This window comes from Pelodiscus sinensis, chromosome 1 (assembly GCF_052426305.1).
Source record: "Pelodiscus sinensis isolate ZL-2025 chromosome 1, ASM5242630v1, whole genome shotgun sequence".
Classification (NCBI taxonomy): Eukaryota; Metazoa; Chordata; order Testudines; family Trionychidae; genus Pelodiscus; species Pelodiscus sinensis.
This window is the reverse complement of record NC_143052.1, coordinates 349786206-349805465: the sequence shown is the minus strand read 5'-3', so window position 1 is coordinate 349805465 and position 19260 is coordinate 349786206. Positions and strand designations below refer to the sequence as shown.

Here is a 19260-nt window from a genome sequence, read left to right as displayed (position 1 = left end):
AGTTTAACCTTTAGGAAGTGTGTGGTGATTTTACTTTTATGTAATCTTTGTTTACATTAATTCTGCTTGCTGCTTCTCAAATTTCCATTCTTTGTGAATGAAATTCTACTTATTTTCACTGTATATGCACCTAAGAGCGATGTGTTAAATGGATCAGTGATGCTGAGGTGAAAATAGTAAGGTGGTAAGTAGTAAACCTGTGAATTCTGGGAGTGTCCAGTGGAACAGGGGCTGGACCTTCTGGGAATATGTAGAGGGTGTGATGATTGAAGCATGCCTATTGCTTATCTGCAGGACAGCAAAGCTGGGTCCGGGTGAGAAGGGTGTGCTTGCATTTCCTGTGTCTGGCAGAGTCAGGAGCTGACACCTGGCAGGCATAGAGAATGCTTCCTCATGCTAAGGGCAGGTGGTAGTGAGATACTTCACAACCCTGCATACCCGCAGAAAGTGTTACGAAGAGTCTGTAGCACTTCAGAGAAGGTGCTTGGCTCTTTGTTAATGATGGCCCATTGATCAAAGTTCACTAGACCTAGCCTCTGTCTGCTATAAAATCAATGGTCAGATCTCATTCTCCAATTTGCTGTGCATCTGAGTTTGGGGACTGAGCAGAATCATAAGGCAAAGGTTAAAGAACAACCAGCAGAGGAAGTCTGGGTGGTCAATGCTCATAGTTCTCAATAGGGAAATAATCTTCCTATGACACCTGAATATTGGAATGGTTACAACAGAGAACAAGGAAGGGAAAAAACTCTCAAGCCCCAACCAAAAATTCTTTCAATAAACCAGCTCTTGTTTTACACACAGTTCCTCAGAACATCTCTGGAGCAGATAAATGACAATGCCTGGAGCAGCCAGCTAAGCTTTGAGTTGAGCCAGCAGATGGCCAGCTATGCCAGCCCCTCCAAAGAGAAGGTTTGTTCTCTGTTAAGGTTTAGTTTCTAGTTAATTGCTCTTGGAATTCTTGTTGGAGGGCTGCATGAGACTTCTCTCTGCTTCATTGGTTTTTTTTGTGTATAAAATTTGTGTTTGCTTGTTCCCTGCTCTTCCCCTCCTGGCATTTGCTTGGAGCAACTATTGGTACTGAATTGTTCCCTAACTGGGTGGCGGAAGATGATGGGATGTGTCTGCAGCAGGGGTGCTTGGTCTTGGCTCGGTTGTTTTTTCCTGTGTCAGTGTGTGTTGCTGGGTTGGTTCTATACTGACAAGCATGTGGTATTCTTGATATCTCAATGCTGGCCTCTTTCTTTCAGTGTTTCCTGTATAAGGCACTAGGAATTTGCTTGGCAGTTTGTCAGGACCTGGTCCATATTAAATCACAGATTCAGAAGTTTCTGAAGACAGCAGATTACATGGAAGCCCCTGATAGACTGGTAAGGACCCTGTCCCTCTCCCTACCTTATCATGTACCCTCTGAATGTCCCCTGGGCAACTCAGCTCTCAGTTGTCCTGGGACAGATGCCATTTTGCTTCATGTCCTCTTTGTTGCTATTTCACTCACCCTTTGCTCCCCCCTCCCATTGGCACTTTACACTACTTTGGGTGAAAGGAATTGACTTGTGGGGTCTATTGGGCACCTGGTCAGATTCACTAACCAATATTTTTCTTGAGTAACAGGGAGTCATTTCCATCCTTGCATTCTCTGCCGAGAGCCACTTGGACCTCATCTTGAACATACTTCAGGAGTTTGGGGCAGCAATGAACAAAGTTAAGATTTCTGGGTTTATTGGTCGCCTGAAGGTAAAGGAGCCAGGGGGTTCTCTCAAACTTCCTCTCCCTCTAAACTAGAGACAGTATCTCCTGCCCCCGGTAGAGTCTCATTGGTCAGCTAACACTGTCCCCCAATGGATGTGCTCTGTGTGATGCTTACATTTAAGTAGAGAGGAGCACAGTCTGGATCCATGGTTCTCTCAACTGATTTTTAGCATCTGATGTTTCATGGCTTGAATGCCTCTCCTATGCACAGTGTGTAGGAACTATACCAGTTAATTATATGGAAAAGTGTTGAATGTATTTGTAGCTGTTTTTTAAATCCAGGTTAGTAGCTGTAAAGGAGGAGGTGTTGCAAGCAACATGTGACTAACCAACCTGCTCTCTGGACAACTGTTATGGACCCTGTGCTCTAGAGCAGCGGTTCTAAAACTTTCCACACTAATAGACCCATTTTAGAAATCTGATTTGTCTAGTGTGCCCCAAGTTTCACCTCATTTTAAACCTTCTTTCTTAGAAAATCAGGCATAAAAATACAAAAAAGTGTTACAACACACTATTACTGAAAAATTGCTTAATTTCCCATTTTCATATGCCATACCAATTAAAATAAATTAATTTAAATATAAATATGTTCCTTACATTTCAGTGTGCAGTATATAGAGCAGTGTAAATAGGTCATTGTGTGTATGAAATTTTAGTTTGTAACTTTGCTAGTGCTTTTTAGGTAGTCTGCTCTAAAACTAGGCAAATATCGAAATGATCTGATCTGTCCCCCTCGAAAACTTCTGCGTACCTTTGGTTGAGAACCATTTATTCAGAGGATAAAACAGCATATTAGGTCTCTTGGCCACCATTGCCAGATTTGCTGTTTACTCACTGTGCAGATTTAGGCATATCATTTAGCACCTAATTCTGTGCCTATCAGTGTCAATGACAAATCTCCCATTTATTTCACTGGGGTAGGGTCAAAACTTTGGGCTCTCTGTGTCAGAATTATCCAATCAGTATGTTTGAGACACCAATACCTCTCTGCCTCACGCAGTTATGGTTTTGCTTAAATACATTTTTCAAGTACAAGCTATTATCGCTGCCAAAAGCAATTCCTCAGTCAGCAACAGATCAGAATTTCAAGGCAAAATGAATCAGAAGTAATTGTCTCTTGTGACATTTCCAATTGTCCAGGACTACCATTATGGGAAAAGAGCCAAGACCCGCAGCACGCTGATGCTGACATACAGCAAAGTGGCTATGCATGCTCCAAAAGAGCAACTTCTGTCTCGGGTGGAGGCAGACATCACAGAGAACATCCTACACCATTATAGAACCGGTTGCCAAGTAAGAGTTTTTGCATAAGTGTTGGGGATATTACTCTGAAGTTAGATCAGTGCCTCCACTGGACCTGAGTTTACTAAGAGAGGGCTTATTTTTCTAAAAATCTCCTTTGAACAACCGTTTGTCATGTGCATCAAATCTAAAACCTTCATGGATGGAGTGTGAGCTGTAACAAATATCTTATTTGTTGCTGTTGTTTGTATTTTCTCTAGTTTTTCTGTGTTCTTCTGAAATTCTCTAGGTCACAGTTACATAGTATTTCAGATGCAGTCACACTCAGGCTGTGCAGTATAACACTCTAAGGCTATGTTTACACTGTGAACCTATTTCAGGGTATCAGAAGTATCCCGAAATAGCTATTCCGCATCTTTTGAGTGCGCCCGTTATTTTGAAATCTAACGGGCTCACTATCCCAACATCCCTGTAAACCTTGTTCCACGAGGGTTAAGGGACTTTTTGGAATAGTGCTTCATTTCAAAATTTGTTGCTGTGTAGACAATGCCAAATTTCAAAATAAGCTATTTCGAGGTAAGGGTGACCTGTCGATGCACCTTAATTTCCTTAATATGTATGAGTATCTAGCTCTACCTCTTGCTACTCAAGGGAGAATAATGCTAGCTTGTATTTAGTTTATTTGCTATCACTGTTTCTTGGACTATCTACTTCCCTTTCCCCATATCTGTCTTCCTATTTGTCTGCCTGCTCATTATTTCTGCTCCTTAGATATATGGCTGTCCACTTGCCAGCCCTGATTCTGGTCTCAGTGCATAGTTCTAATCTCTCCACATCACTTTGCCATTCCAGTCTACTCTGTCTAAGGCTATGTCTAGGCTGCAGGACTTTTCCGGGATACCAGAGGTATCCCAGAAAAGTAATGCCGCATCCACTTTTTGGAAAAGTGGATGCGTTCTTTCACCATCCCTGTAAACCTTGATTTATGAGGAAGGAAGGGATGGCTTGAAAGAGCAGGTTTTTCCAAATTTCGAAAAAGCCTTTTTTGAAAGAAAAGCAGAGAAAGATACAGACTTTGCGTATCTTTTTCAGACTTTGTAGTCTAGACTTAGCCTAACTGAGAATCTCATTGTCAAAAAAAGTTGATCACAAATGAACCAAGTTGACATTTTCCAGTAGTTCACAAATACAAATATTAAGAACTATGGCCCCTGATATTGTCCACTGCAACACACCCAGACTGGGCACATTTCCTGCTTTTTTGGAAGATTCAGTAATAGTGATTTCCCTCTACTTCATATTCATTAACCAGGATATTTGTAGAATGTGAATAATGTGGCACAATAGAAATTGCTAGTAGCGGTTTTACATTTTGTTTTTCAGGTGTTGGGGATCAATGTTACGAACAAGGTAAATTCTAAATAATCTGCCCTCGTATCTTGTGCATTTACTATGCACAAGTTTCTTGTTTAAATTGCATAAGATTTGTTTTCCCTCCCACATCAAGCAGGAGTCATGACTACTCTGTGTAAATGGACCTGAGTTTACTTGATCAACCTGGGCCTTTTCTTTTTCTGAGATGGGTGTAGAGCTGGGGTTCTCTGTCTTCTGGGGTCTGCAGACACTTGTCCTGAGTCTAGATCTAATTTCTACTCTTCTGGAATCTGATTCTCTCAGTTTCTCACCCACATCCTCTTGTTTTTCCTGGAAATGTAGGACATGGACCTGAAATTAACCCTCATCCAGAATGCAACAGAGATTAGCTGTGCAGTTTTGAAGACTGGAGACTCCCAGGCATTTGAATTCTCTTACAAACTGGAGCTCCTTGCTTACATGATGGTGAGTGATTAGGAACTTTGAAGCCTGAGCTACAAGGGATTTTGTTATTATGTAATGAGACTGATTGTCCGGGTAGATGTTATTCTTTCCATTGGCTGTAGCTATACTACTGCAGTGTCATGATTTACCTGCCTGGCACCCAGAATGCTGGGTCCACTGTGCTTGGCCGGGATGCTGGCATATTGTGGGCTGTAACTGGAAGGAATGGATAGTGTCTGATGAGTTACCAGGATACAGCTTGCTGACCTGTGTATAGCAGATGACTCTACGGTCCATTTCTGAGGCAGAGAGCCACTGAAACAGTGTCTGTTTCTTACAGGTCTGGCATAAAGCCCTGTTTCAGAAGGTGAGGGGGAGGCTTCTCTGCCTTTCAAACCCACTTCCTATTTTTATGTCTCTGTTCATGCATTTCAGGACTTCATTAAAAAGGAACCATTGGATTCCCTGGTGTCTCCAGTTCGTTACAAGGCAATTTTTGCGATTGGACAGCTGTGGTAGGATATTCTATGCCAGATTTCTTGGCACTGTGATGTCTTCTCATTTGTTAATTCATGAGTGTCAGGTTGGGAGCAGGCTGATGCTCACATGGTGTTTTTGTTTTGAGGGTTTGAATGCGTCATGTCTGTTTGGAGATTTGTGCTTGAAAGGCACAAGAGTGGAGGTTGTGGGGCATGCCATACTACGGAGAAGAGTTCAGGTGGGGATGGAGGTGTCTGGCTAGCTGGCAGGGGGAAGGAAGCTGGTGGATTTCTCTAAAAAGGGAATTGAAGTTTTAGCTTTACTTCTAGATGAGCAAATAATTAACAGAGGTACAAAGAGGTGCACAGCTGCAAAGTGAAGGGCTGTTTGCATTTGGGGTTCTAGATTGGGATAATCTTTATTCATTTAACCCATTTTTTACTTGGCTATGGTATTGAATCTAACACGTGACTTCTCTTTCTGTCTTCTGACAGCAAACTCAAACCATCTCTGACCCTGGAGGAAAACCGTGAGATCCTTGATCTGTCTTTCAAAAGTGTATTTCCCCTTCCTCCCTTGGAGAAGATGAAAGAGGAAGGCAAGAAACTAGAGGATACTCTGCACATAGAGGTATATGACACCAATTCCCCTCTGGCAGACTCCACTGAGATCTCTGCCCAGCAAGCACTGGGTGATAGCAGCCACACATGGCCTCCCTGCAAAGTCATGGCTAACTTCACCTCCACCTCCCGCAGAAATTATCTGGTGTTGAGCCTCGCTCCTTCTCTTCTGGTTTCAGTTGCTGTATGAGTGCTCCTTAGAAGCCCTTAGTGAGCTAATGAAGATCCTGCTTGAGGAAGAACCAACCCCAGACTGGTTCCAGGAAATGTTTCATGTGAGTAGCCCATAGGACCAGGGTGATAATTGTTTCTTGTGTTATAGCAGGGATGATGCTCAAGCTTCTGTTGTGGAGGAATTTTCCGCAGCGGGTGAATTTTAGGGAGAAAGCATCAATTTTTTCCTGAAGTAAGTGGGAATGTGTCCCATTGAAATCCATGGGAGCTGTTCCATTTTAAGCCAGTGGTGGACTGAGATCTAGTTTTTCCAGTATAGTTAACACTACATGGACAGGAAAGAAAATCATCAGTGCAGTAACCAAATTCAAGAGGACCGGCGAGAACTGATCACCTCTTGTAAAAGGAATGAATTAGTATTGAGTTAAGCTCTGTGTATGGAAACTCATTCACCAAAGACTTCCTGCTCTTCAGACATAAACAGAATAGTTTGAAGAGCTGAGGGGAGGGGAGTTAGGTGCAACGTTGGTATGAAAATAAAGTTATAAAAGGAGCTGGGCTGGGGAGACTTCTCTGCTCTAAATAAAAAGAAATGCTCCTCTCTGTCATTTGCCACTCAGCATGGGAGAAGCTGTCCAGGAAAGAGAACACAGCACCAGACCCCAAACTGCATGCAATGTGCTAGACAGCTGCCATCAGACAGTCTACAGAAGCCCTCACATACACAGAGCCAGACTCATCTCTCATGTAACTCCTTTGGCTTTGATGGAGTTACGTACACCAGAGGTGAATCTGGTCCCTGGGACTTGTAGATACAAGGGTCTCTTTTTGGAGACATATAAATCTTTTGCTATATGGAAGTTAAATGCTTTGGAGAGGGATTTTAGTGACAATCAAACCTATTTAAAAGAAACGTTTGGGAGGGATTTTCTGGTACTAACTTTGTCCATTCTCCTGCTTTGCCAACAGCTACTGGAGACCTGGCTCAGTTCAGGGAAGGAGTGGGAGAGAGAAAGGGCCTTGCAGGCCAGTGTCTGGCTGCTAACTGCCTATCAGGAGATAGTTAAGAGCACAGTGAGTATAGTTCTACTCTTCCTTGAGCTGACTTCCCCGATTATATCAAATCTGACATTCAACGTGAATGCATGAGAAATTCTACTAGGCCTGCAGCTGGGGCCTCAAAGTGACTAAGATCCCTCTGCTTCCATAAGAGAAAGGTTTCCATAATAGTGCTGTGACAGCACTCAGGCCAGACTGTAAGAAACAGGGCAGGCAGTTCCCCAGACTAGTGATTTTATAATTAGATTCACCAAACCAGTAAGAAAAGAGCTTCTACTCTGGTTAACAAAATACCAAACAATAGTACCCTTTAGGCATTCCAGACCTTGGTTCCCATCTAGACAACTAAGTCTAATATAATCACCAATCACAAAGGACTAGACACTTATCCTTAGGTTAATATGAATCACAGGTCTTCCCTAAATATCAGCCAATCCTTAATAACCGAATATAAGATTTGTTGTTAAAAGGAAAAAGAAGAGAGTTACAAATGGTTAAGTGATAGATATTTGTTAAAATGACTTTCACTTTTCATAGTTCAGGATCACAACCATGGTGGAATAAACGGCTGGCGTGTAAAAGTCTCTCTGGAATCATGCTAACCGGTCAACATCCAAAGCCAGTTTAGATGCAAAGGCTGTTAGTTTTTCCATGCGTTTCCCAGACTATTCCAAATAATTATTTGAAAGATCTATGTCCTATGGCTTACACGTCCCCTGTTCAAAGTTTAAGCAGACTGGAGAGAGAAGATCAGTCCCATAACTTGTCTTTTATAGCTATTCTAGCCGGTTGGCAAGCCTCCTCACAGAAATTGTCGAAGCAGGATCTCTCCCTGAGAAAGAATAGGTCATGCAGATCTCCTGTCGTACTTTGTTTTGAAGTTAATTTTCTATTTCCTATGCATACACTGGTAAATGGGTGATGGTCATTCACATAAGGTAATTAGCCGATCGTGGTCTTCCATTACAACACAGATAGTTAAGCTGAAGGCAATGTAAAAAATATTTTCTTGTACTATCTTATATCTTTGATCTTAAGGTTAACTGAAGACAGTTGCATATAATTAAGGCAATTAAGACATGAAAAGGAATTGGAATCTACAAGCTAATTTCGTTATGTTAAACTTCTAGCAAGATATAAATACAGACAATAATACATAACATCTACCTTTCATATCTATTACCAAAATGCATGATGTTGGTGATCGCTAGTCTAGGACTTTTCTTTGGGTACGTCTAGACTACAGGGTTTTGTCGACAGAAGTTTTGTCGACAGTATCTGTCGACAAAACTTCTGTCGACAAAGAGCGTCTAGACACATTCAGTTCTGTCGACAAAGCAAGCTGCTTTGTCGACAAAACCCTGTAGTCTAGACACAAGCCTACATGCAATAACACCTTCTGTCGACAGAACTCTGTCGACAGATGGTGTTATGCCTCGTAAAATGAGGTTTACCAGCATCGACAAAACTGCTGAGTTCTGTCGACGTTATGTTGACAGAACTCAGCGGTAGTGTAGACGCAGGTATAGTTTTGTCGACAAAAGTCCATTTTTGTCGACAAAACTCAGTAGTCTAGACACACCCTTTGAAATAACATATAAGTGACTTGTCTTGATACAATTGCAGTGCCGCTTGTTAAGTTATTGTGGGTCACACATAGGTTGGCTGTGTCAGTGTCATAGATGCATTCTTATACTCTCAGGCTGTTAAAGTTGAATTTCTATTTCTATTTAATCAGATAAGAACATAAAAAATAAATGGCCATTCTGGATCCCCCAGACAAATGGTTCATGTAGCCTGTCTTCTGACAGTGGTGGGTGTTATATGCATCAGAGGGAACAAACAGAACAAGGCAATTGTTGAGTGATCTCTCCCCTGTTGTCCAGTCCCAGCCCCAGGCAGTCAGAGATATAGGGACACCCATATCATGCATCTCTGATCCTCTTATATGGCTCTATCATACCCCCCTGTAAGCATCTCTTTTCTAAGATGAATGGTCCCAGTCCTTTTAACTTCTCCTTGTATGAGTTGTCCCATATCCCATATCATTTTTGTTGCTTTTCTCTGAACTTTTTCCAATTATAACCTAACTTTATTTAAGTTGGAGGACTACAATTGCTTGCAGTATTCAAGGTGTGGGTGTACCATGGATTTGAAACAGTGGCATGATGATATTTATCGTATTATTATTCATCCCTTTTCCTAGTGGTTCCTAACATACCATTAGCATTTTTAACTGCAGCTGCGTGTTGAACAGATGTTTTTAGAGGACTATCCACAATGACTCTGAGATTTTTCTTGAGTGCTATAGCTAATTTAGACCCCATCAATTTGCATGTACAACAAGGATTATGTTTTCCAATGTGCCGTACCCAGGTACAGTAATGGAGTTCACAATAAGGAAGGCAAATAATGTCCAGTATAGCCGGAGAACTTTCATTCTTCATTCTTTTTTAATTAGCCTCAGGAAACTTTTGATCACTTTGGATCTCTGATTGGGCTATTAGCACCATATACCTGTGCTTCAATTACCTCATCGCGTCAGTGGGTGGTTGACTGTATCAACTGTCTGCTCAATATACAAGGTGAGGAGACCATGAGCAGGTGTAAGTAACCCTTCACTTTCTTTCATTGTTGTAATGACCATTTTTTCCATCTGTAATTCTTTCTGTCTTGTTAGCGACACTTATATAACAGAATGATTGGGGCCTTGTAAGTACATTGCTGGAAGAGAACTGCACAAATAATAAATAATCTGCAAATATTAGAGGGTGGACAAAATATAGCACACAGGCCAGATCTGCTCTTCTCCCCAGAATTTCTGTCTGGAGCGCTCAGCTGATTAGCAAGCATGCCAGCAGCATGTGTTCAGCTGCCCCTCTCCGACCTTGCTCCATCCTATCTGCTGCTAGTGGTGTGTGGAGGGGAGGTGAGCAGGGAGACGTGCAGAAGTCAGGGTGACCCCTTTGCCCCTGTCATCATCTCTGCAGAGCAGAGTTTGGGGAGAGGAACACATACAATAGTGCTGCTCCAGTCTGAAGTATGGTGAATAATGGAGTGCCTATCTAAAGAGGCAGTGCACTGTTGCTAAGATTTCTCTGGCAGCCAGCATGTCCCTCTCTCTCTCTCTCTCTCTCTCTCTCACACTCACACACACACACACACACACACACACACACACACACACACACACACACACACACATTGTCTCACACACACTCTCTCCCCCGCCATATGCCCATATGCCCCCCCTCTGCAGAGTGGGGTGGGGAGAGGGAGATGACAGAGCAGGACAGCTTTCCCTTAAAGAGACAGTTCATGATTTAGAAGTGAGTGAAGAGCCTGGGTTTCCTACCTAAGCTGTTGGTCAGCCCCATCTCTTTTACAATGAGAGTTCAGTGGAGGGATTCTCCTCCAAATCAGAACCTCAGATCAATCTACATGAGTTGTGCTTGACTATGAGATTAGATTTAAATACTGAGAGCAGAGTGGCTACTGAAACCAGATATACAGAGAAAGATGCTCCACACAGAATACAGTGCCTGTTTAATCCTGTATGAATCACAATGAATCACATGCCATTACCGTTAACTTTCAGACATAGGGGCTACGTCTAAACTACATCCCTTTTTCGGAGGGATAAGGGATCTTTCGGAAAAGGCTTAATTTTCCGCAAGATCAGCATCTAGACTGGCGCTTTTCTCCAGCAAAGCTCCGTGCCGAAAAAAGCTGCAGCCATTTTTATGCTAATGAAGCAGGGGAGATTTAAATCCCCGCTTCATTAGCAATTGCGATACGTCTAATTTACATCCCTTTTCCGAAAAAGGGATGTAGTCTAGACATAGCCTGATGGTAAAATTCTGACTCCATTAAAGTCAACAAGAATTTCGTCATTGGCTTTAGTGGGGCCAAAATTTCACACAGAGCTGGTAATAACATACCCCATAGATCCTCCTGTATGATTATCTATGGATCAGAGGTTCAGTTTTATTAAATGTTGCCATACTTTTTCTCCTTTTCTCTATCCTAGGTCAGTGCACAAACCTGGGGTCAGCAGAGGAGGAGCTGAGATGTCTCCGTGAGGCACTAACAACTCCAGACCCTGAGGCTCTGTTTCAAGCATCTTGTGAAATGGCTAAGGTAACAGACACTAGGTGACTGTCCTAGTGGCTGTGCACCATTCATTTTCCCTTGTCCAGAGGACTGGAAAAGGGCAAATATAGTGCCCATCTATAAAAAGGGAAATAAGAACAACCCAGGAAACTACAGACCAGTTAGTTTAACTTCTGTGCCTGGGAATATAATGGAGCAAGTAATTAAGGAAATCGTCTGTAAACACTTGGAAAGTGGCAAGGTGATAGGGAACAGCCAGCCTGGATTTGTAAAGAACAAATCATGTCAAACCAATCTGATAGTTTTCTTTGATAGGATAACGAGTCTTGTGGATAAGGGAGAAGTGGTGAATGTAGTATACTTAGACTTTAGTAAGGCATTTGATACAGTCTCGCATGATATTCTTATCAATAAATTAGGCAAATACAACTTGGATGGGGTTACTATAAGCTGCGTGCATAACTGGCTGGATAACCATACTCAGAGAGTAGTTATTAATGGTTCACAATCCTGCTGGAAAGGCATAACAAGTGGGGTTCCACAGGGGTCTGTTCTGGGACCGGCTTTGTTCAATATCTTCATCAACGATTTAGATATTGGTATAGAAAGTACGCTTATTAAGTTTGCAGATGATACCAAGCTGGGAGGGGTTGCGACTAATCTGCAGGATAGGGTCATAATTCAAAATGACATGGACAAATTGGAGAAATGGTCTGAGGTAAATAGGATGAAGTTTAAGACAAATGCCAAGTTCTCCACTTAGGAAGGAACAATCAGTTTCATACATACAAAATGGGAAGCGACTGTCTGGGAAGGAGTACGGCAGAAAGGGATCTAGGGGTTATAGTGGACCACAAATTGAATATGAGTCAGCAGTGTGATGCCCTTGCAAAGAAAGCAAACATGATTCTGGGATGCATTAACAGGGGTGTTGTGAGCAAGACATGAGAAGTCATTCTTCCGCTCTACTCTGCGCTGGTTAGGCCTCAATTGGAGTATTGTGTTCAGTTCTGAGCACCGCATTTCAAGAAAGATGTGGAGAAATTGGAGAGGGTCCAGAGAAGAGCAACGAGAATGATGAAAGGTCTAGAGAACATGACCTATGAGGGAAGGCTGAAGGAATTAGGTTTGTTTAGTTTAGAAAAGAGAAGATCGAGGGGGAACATGATAGCAGTTTTCAGATATCTAAAAGGGTGCCATAAGGAGGAGGGAGAAAACTTGTTCATCTTGGCCTATGGGGATAGAACAAGAAGCAATGGGCTTAAACTGCAGCAAGGGAGATTTAGATTGGACATTAGGAAAAAGTTCCTAATTGTCAGGGTAGTCAAACACTGGAATAAATTGCCCAGGGAGGTTGTGGAATCTCCATCTGTGGAGATATTTAAGAGTAGGTTAGATAAATGTGTATCAGGGATGGTCTAGACAGTATTTGGTCCTGCCATGAGGGCAGGGGACTGGACTCGATGACCTCTCAAGGTCCCTTCCAGTCCTAGTATTCTATGATTCTATGATTGTTTTATGCTTTCGTGATGTCTTTCCACACTTGGAGCGAGCTATGGGAGTGAGGCATTCATGGGTAATTAGTAACATGCTTTTCATAGGTATATGCTATGAATGCCATGTAAAAAACAGATTCCAGACAGTTGCATGAACATACCCATGCATGTGCACGCGCACATCCATCCATCCATCCATCCATCCATCCATCCAGGGGGAAAATATGTGAGCAGGATATCAAGCTGAGAAACCAGTCTTGGCACCTTGTATGTTTACCTGAACCTATATTTGTGTGCATGCATCTCTTTGCATATTTTTATATTTTGTGAAAAGATGTCATGTACATCATAGAATATAAACTGGAAATTTACATCCTGTTTGTCCCATACAATGTTGTGCTAACTGTACAACCTAAGATCTAACCTGATATTATTAGTGTAGAATAGAGATGTGGTAGCTAGAAAGATTACAGAGAAAATTTTAATTGCAACTGCCTTGCCAGATATGAGCCCAATTAGCAATTTGCTGATGAATACATTATTTTCCTATACAGCTCTTAGGCCTCCTTTCTTAAAAGTACTGGAGCCGACTATCATTGCAATCTTTCCTGTTTTTGATCTGTCCACAGGTGGTTAGTAAGTACTTTCCCTCTGAACAAGCCACAGATTTTATTGAGGCCATACTGGATGGTATGCTGTCTGCTAGCCCCTCCTGTGCCACAGCAGCCGGTCTGTGGATGAAGATCATCCTGAAGGAGTGTGGAGGTGCCATGCTGGATGAGGTAAAATAGAAGCTGGAGAGATTTTTCTGGCTAACCTGCAGGCTTTCAGGTCTTTGCCATCATTTGCAGTGAACACAAGTCTTGCTGTTTCTCCCTCTGGGATTGGAAGGTAATTCCATGTGTGTTCCTATCCTGAGTCAGGCAACGGGGGAATCAACAGCAGAAGACAGAGATAATCTAATGGTACATCTGCACTAGCTCGTTAGTTCGAGCTAGGTAGGGTAATGAGGGCAAGCGGATTTGCAAATGAAGCCCGAGATTTAAATATCCCGGGCTTCATTTGCATGTTCCCTGGTGCCACCATTTTTAAATCCCCCTTAGTCCGAACTCCGTGCCCACTGCTACATGCGGCATGGACTAGGTAGTTCAAATTAAAGATCCTAATTCGAACTACAGTTACTCCTCATGGAATTAGGATCTTTAATTAGAACTACCTACTCCGTGCCACGTGTAGCTGCAGGCACGGAGTTCGGATGAAGGGGGATTTAAAAATGGCAGCACCCGGGAACATGCAAATGAAGCCTGGGATATTTAAATCCTGGGCTTCATTTGCAACTCTGCTTGCCCTCATTACTCTACCTAGCTCAAACTAACGAGCTAGTGTAGCCGTACCCCAAGGGAAAAGGAAGATGCTTGATTATTTGTCTATCTTGTTGTCACAGTTTCCAGCCATGAAAGGCTTGGAAAAATTAGACTCCGAGTAAAATGCAAAAAGAGAATATCCGGCCCCAAGAGACAAGCTAAGTGAACTACATCTTAGGGCCTCAGATAATGAGGGGTCTCTAAAAATACCCCAAAATTACTAGTTTTTACTTGCCTCTTTGCCTATGTACTGATAGACAGACAGACAGACAGACAGACAGACAGACAGATAGATAGATAGATAGATAGATAGATAGATAGATAGATAGATAGATAGATAGATAGATAGATAGATAGATAGATAGATAGATAACTTGATTATTTCTATTTTCATTGTCCTTTCTGTTAGAATAATACATGTTTTTTTGGAAATGCAATAAGGCCTCTTTAACTTGACATAGCTTAGGGCCTCAGCATGTCTTAACCTGGTGTTGCAGCCAGGTATGGGCAGAGATATGTATAATTTTTGTGGGTTAAATCTATGCAGCCATGTCTAAATACTTGTTTTTTGAAGGGAGGATTTTCTACAAGAACAGCAAATTGCTAAACGACTAAATAAACGTTTTGGTTCTGCAGAATGAATGGAGAGAATGGAAAAGGGACATTTTTTCTGGTTTTATTCTGTCCAGGTGCCAGATATCCTGAGTATAATATACATTCACATGCCTACCATCAAGCAGGGTAGCTTGAGGCAGTTCCTGGTGGAGGCAGTGTCCATTCTAGGTCACCATCACCTAGAGGCAGTGATCTTCAGCCTCCTCATCAAACATCTGCCGATGGACAGGTATATACTGCTCCTTACAGTGTTCATTTTGGTAACCATGGATCCCACAGCTTCACTGGAAGATGTAAGGCTTCATTTAAGCCACAGACAGTTTGAGATAATTCCTAAAGGTTAATAGCTTGGGTCTTTCTGCAGAAAGGTCCAAGACCATGTCAAGGTGGGTGCAGGGAGAAATTAAGTGTCATTCTGTTTCCATTAATTAATAGTTGCTTTGGCATCCTAAAGACTTCCCTTTACTGGCATCACTGGAGTGGAGTTTGGCCTCTCCAGACCCCTGAACTAACATCACCCTGGAAATTGCCAGTGACTGTTCGTTTTCTGGTAGCATGAAAGCTTCAAATCCAAATTCCTGGCTGATTAGCAAGGATAGGGCACCAGGCTTTTGGTATCAGCAAGGGTATGGCTGCTGGAATGGAATTGTCATTCTTGGTACTTAAAGACAGGGTGGTAAGCATATCTATCATTTCATTCAAACATCCCTAGCTGAATTATCAGTCATCAGTGCAGGAATCTAAGAACATGAGAACGGCTGTAGTGGGTCAGACCAAATGTCCATCTAGCCCAGGATCCTGTCTTCAGACAGTGGCCAATGCCAGGTGCCCCATAGGGAGTGAACAGAACATGCCCATTCTGGCAAATAGAGGCCAGGGAATGCCATTTGTGAAGAGGTCATGGGCTAGCCACAAATATTTGTTCTCATAGTTGTACATCCAGTTAGTAGGAAGATCATTTTTCTTTCTTCAACTTGTCTCCCAGGCCGTAGATCTTTGGGCATCACATGCTCATGATTCCATATCTACTGAGAAGTAGGAAAACAGGAACTGTGATTAGAGCTCTGTGTCCTTTCCTTCTGAAGTCTAGCATTAATGGTTATGGTGCAGTAAGACTAGGGTTGTGTCTATACAGCACCCTAAACTTGAAATAAGATGCACAATATGCACTCTGCAAATTGCGTATCATATTTTGCATAGCCTATTTTGAAATGTGGCGCTTCTACACAGCACCAAATGTCGAAATAATGTGCTATTTCAAGCTATCCCTTATCCCTCATGCAACAAAGTTTATTGGGATGGCAAAATAGTGTGCCCATTATTTTGAAAAATATTTCAAAATAACGGGCTGCTTGTGTAAATGTGGGGTAGCTATTTCGGGATACCTCCAGGATCCCCAAATAGTCATGCACTGTAGAAATGTAACCTGAAATGTAACTTAACTTAGTTCTGTAACTAGAAACTCAATATGTAAAACATGAGGACCATATAAGGAGGACAGCACTCTGAACTTGCTCATCATAGGCAGGGCTTGACAAATAATACAATCTACTCACCCATGGCGTGTAGATTGTAACCTGGAAGAGCCAGGTTCGGGCGATCTGTGCATGCACAGATCGCCGGACAGCGCGGTTGGTGAGCCCTGATCATAGTCAAGGAGAAAATTTGTTCTTTACTTGAATATGATGCATATAGTCAGAGCCACAAAAGTCTCCAGGGGTCACATATAACTTATGTTAAATTGCAGTGACACCACTGAGCTGTGGAGATCTCTGGGGACAGATCCCTTGCTCGCCCCTCAAGTCCTGAAGGTCCTAATAGAAAGAATAAAGACTCCAACAAGCCAAGAAGGAAGCACGACCTCAGAGACAGAAACTGACCTGCATTTAGCAGCTGCTGAACCTCTCACAGTAAGTTAGACGACAGACATGTATTTCTCTGCCTTGTGACACACATGCTGATGGAAAGCTAGATGAGTGGTATAATATTGTCATATGGGCACTTCTTTTCTGAAGTACTGTTTCCTGGATTCCAGCTGTGCTTTCTGTGGAACAACAGATGGCAGATTTAGAGTATGTGGCTGATTCACTTAATAATATCTGGCAATTAGAAAGTCTTTGAATCAGATTTCTTACAGTGCTTTGCAAATGTTTTGTGCAACTCATAACATGCCTTGATAGGTCGTACACATTTTTACAGATATGGGACGCTAAGGCACACATGGAGTGAATTGCTCTCGGTCATTCATCAAGTTAGTGACAGGAGTGGGAATTTAGTCCAGCAGGTATCAGAAGGGGAGAGAGTGTGATAGTGTTAGGAAGAGACCTCTTCTTTTACCATGCTCTCCTTTCAGGCAACATGTGCCATCTTTGAAGTGGTGTCAGCATTGCAGTTGAGCAAAACTGTGCAGGAGCTGTTCCCGGAGTTGTTCACTGTTCTTCTGCAGCAGATCAGCCAAACCCTAGGACAAAAGATGCCTTTGCCCAGGATGAGCAGCCGAAGGAGGTTATTTAGAAAAGGACAACAACTATGTGAGGGCAACCCTTGCAGGTAATTAGAAGAAAGGGAGCAAAACAAAGAGAATCCCAGTACATTTGTGTGACACTCCCCAGGAGTTCTCAGGGTTATGAGGCACCTTACCATCACCTGCTTTTAATATGAGAAAGTCTTGTTTGTGCTTGCTATAGGTCAGTTCCCTGAAACCACCAACCTCTGGCAACACAAACACTACTATCTAGGCCTCCTCAGGCCTCAGTCTCTTTGTCCTCTCTTTCTGACTACAGCTTAGAGAATCTCTATCAACGGATTCTCCTCTAAGAGAAGTCTCCCTGCATCTCCCCACCAATCGGCTTTCCCCCATCTCTTAGTTTAAAAACTGCTCTACAGCCTTTTAAATGTTTAGTGCCAGTAGTCTGGTTCCACCCTGGTTTAGGTGGAGCCCATCCTTCCTGTATAGGCTCCCCCTCTCCCAAAAGTGTCCCCAGTTCTTGATAAATCCAAACCCCTCTTCCCTACACCATTGTCTCATCCACGCATTGAGACTCTGAAGCTTTGCCTGCCTACCTGGTCCTGCGCGTGGAACTGGAAGCATTTCCAAGAATGCCACCATAGAGGTCCTGGATTTCAGTCTCTTTCCTAGCAACCTAAATTTGGCCTCCAGGACATCTCTCCTACCCTTCCCTATGTCATTGAGACCTACATGTACCACGACCACCGGCTCCTCCCCAGCACTACACATAAGTCTATCTAGATGCCTCTAGCATTTTGTCTCTTTTGCTCTCTGTTTCCCTCAAACACTCCTGTGGGTGTCCCTTTAGGCAGATTCCTTATTAATGGGATAATAGGTTTGTTGATTCTATAGCCCCACTCTAGCCAGGCAATCAGGTACATTTCTATCCAATTAGGCTTTCTCTGGGGAAGCTAATTAGTACTAGTAGTTACCAGAGTGCTGACCCCAAGTACAAGCTCTCAGCACCCTGTCACATCTCGCTGGACATAGGGCCCCAAAATAACCATTAGTGATCACTAATCTCTCTGTGTCCCAGCTTTTGGGGTCTGATTGTGTATTTTTTCCATATTACTGTACTGTGCTAGTGCCCATACACCTTGCAGATAGGAGAAAGTGACTGCAAAATGTTGTCCATAGCAACACTAGTAATATGAGATGTATGAGACTGAAATACCTCCTGGAATTAAGTCCTTCCAAAAACAGTGGTCCCCAGGATACTGTCAATGGATGAACTGTCAATGAACAACAGACCTGACAAGTAACTGGGGTTTCCTGACTGCTTAGGCTGTGCCTTTCTATTGGTTACTACAGTTCTGTGCCTCTTTTCCCCCAGGCTTTCTATTGAAGCATTAGAGGCTGTGCTTCTCAAGGCTATGAATGAGAAGCTGATAAGAACTCTCTGGAAGCAGAAAACTTGGATGCTTCTTGAAAATCCGCAGACTCACCACGAGGGGGTGTGTTTGCTGGTGAGGTAAGAGATCTAGGAGACAGCACTTCATCCTCAGGGATCGGCAACAAATAGAGTGACTGACAGGGAACTTTCAGGTATAGCTTTGTGCGGGGTGCCCTGGGTGAGAAACACAGAGCTTCCATGCGTAGGTTTTAGAGTTGTATGGTCATAGCAGCTAAGCTTTTGAAGTGCACAGTCTGCCCCATAAGTGGTTCCTTTTGTCTTCCAGGGTTCTGCAAAGATCTGGACTAATAACAGTGGAGATCATACAGAGCCTCCTTCCCTGGGTAAATTCCCCATCAGAAAACCAGCGAGTCACCAGCACAGCTTTCTTTGCTCAGGTATGAGCAGTTCCACCATTAGGCTGTTATCTGTTGTTTACCTTTCTCTGAGGAATTGTACAGTTCAGTTCATGGGAATTCATTTTAGATAGTAGAATGTGTCCTTTATAAGGAAATCTCATAAGGAACTTCATTACACCTTTCTTAATCATTTTCTCTTTGTTATTTTTGGGGCCTAAACTAGCCTAGCCTAGCTGCCTATTCTAGTTGCTGGTTAAGAGAGAGTG

At 42.7% G+C, this 19260-nt stretch overlaps 2 protein-coding genes across 2 annotated transcripts in view; both read left to right on the top strand.

The window, feature by feature from the left end:
• Window positions 1-16223, top strand: part of LOC142826580 (maestro heat-like repeat-containing protein family member 2B) — a 49606-nt gene extending 33383 nt beyond the window's left edge. The window contains exons 13-25 of the mRNA XM_089779372.1: window positions 1251-1370; window positions 1615-1737; window positions 2893-3045; window positions 4378-4404; window positions 4711-4833; window positions 5248-5327; window positions 5787-5922; window positions 6092-6187; window positions 7056-7160; window positions 9607-9730; window positions 11176-11285; window positions 13384-13536; window positions 14808-16223. Of these exons, the coding sequence (XP_089635498.1) occupies window positions 1251-1370; window positions 1615-1737; window positions 2893-3045; window positions 4378-4404; window positions 4711-4833; window positions 5248-5327; window positions 5787-5922; window positions 6092-6187; window positions 7056-7160; window positions 9607-9730; window positions 11176-11285; window positions 13384-13536; window positions 14808-15077 (1620 nt within the window). The 3' untranslated portion in view covers window positions 15078-16223. The remainder of the gene's footprint in view (window positions 1-1250; window positions 1371-1614; window positions 1738-2892; window positions 3046-4377; window positions 4405-4710; window positions 4834-5247; window positions 5328-5786; window positions 5923-6091; window positions 6188-7055; window positions 7161-9606; window positions 9731-11175; window positions 11286-13383; window positions 13537-14807) is intronic.
• Window positions 16224-16400: 177 nt separating this feature from the next.
• Window positions 16401-19039, top strand: LOC149526014 (maestro heat-like repeat-containing protein family member 2B). Its single transcript, XM_089779356.1, has 4 exons — window positions 16401-16643; window positions 17087-17283; window positions 18576-18713; window positions 18922-19039. Exons 1-4 carry the CDS (start codon window positions 16467-16469, stop codon window positions 19037-19039), a joined length of 630 nt encoding a protein of 209 aa, XP_089635482.1. The 5' UTR covers window positions 16401-16466.
• The last annotated feature ends 221 nt before the right edge of the window (window positions 19040-19260 follow it).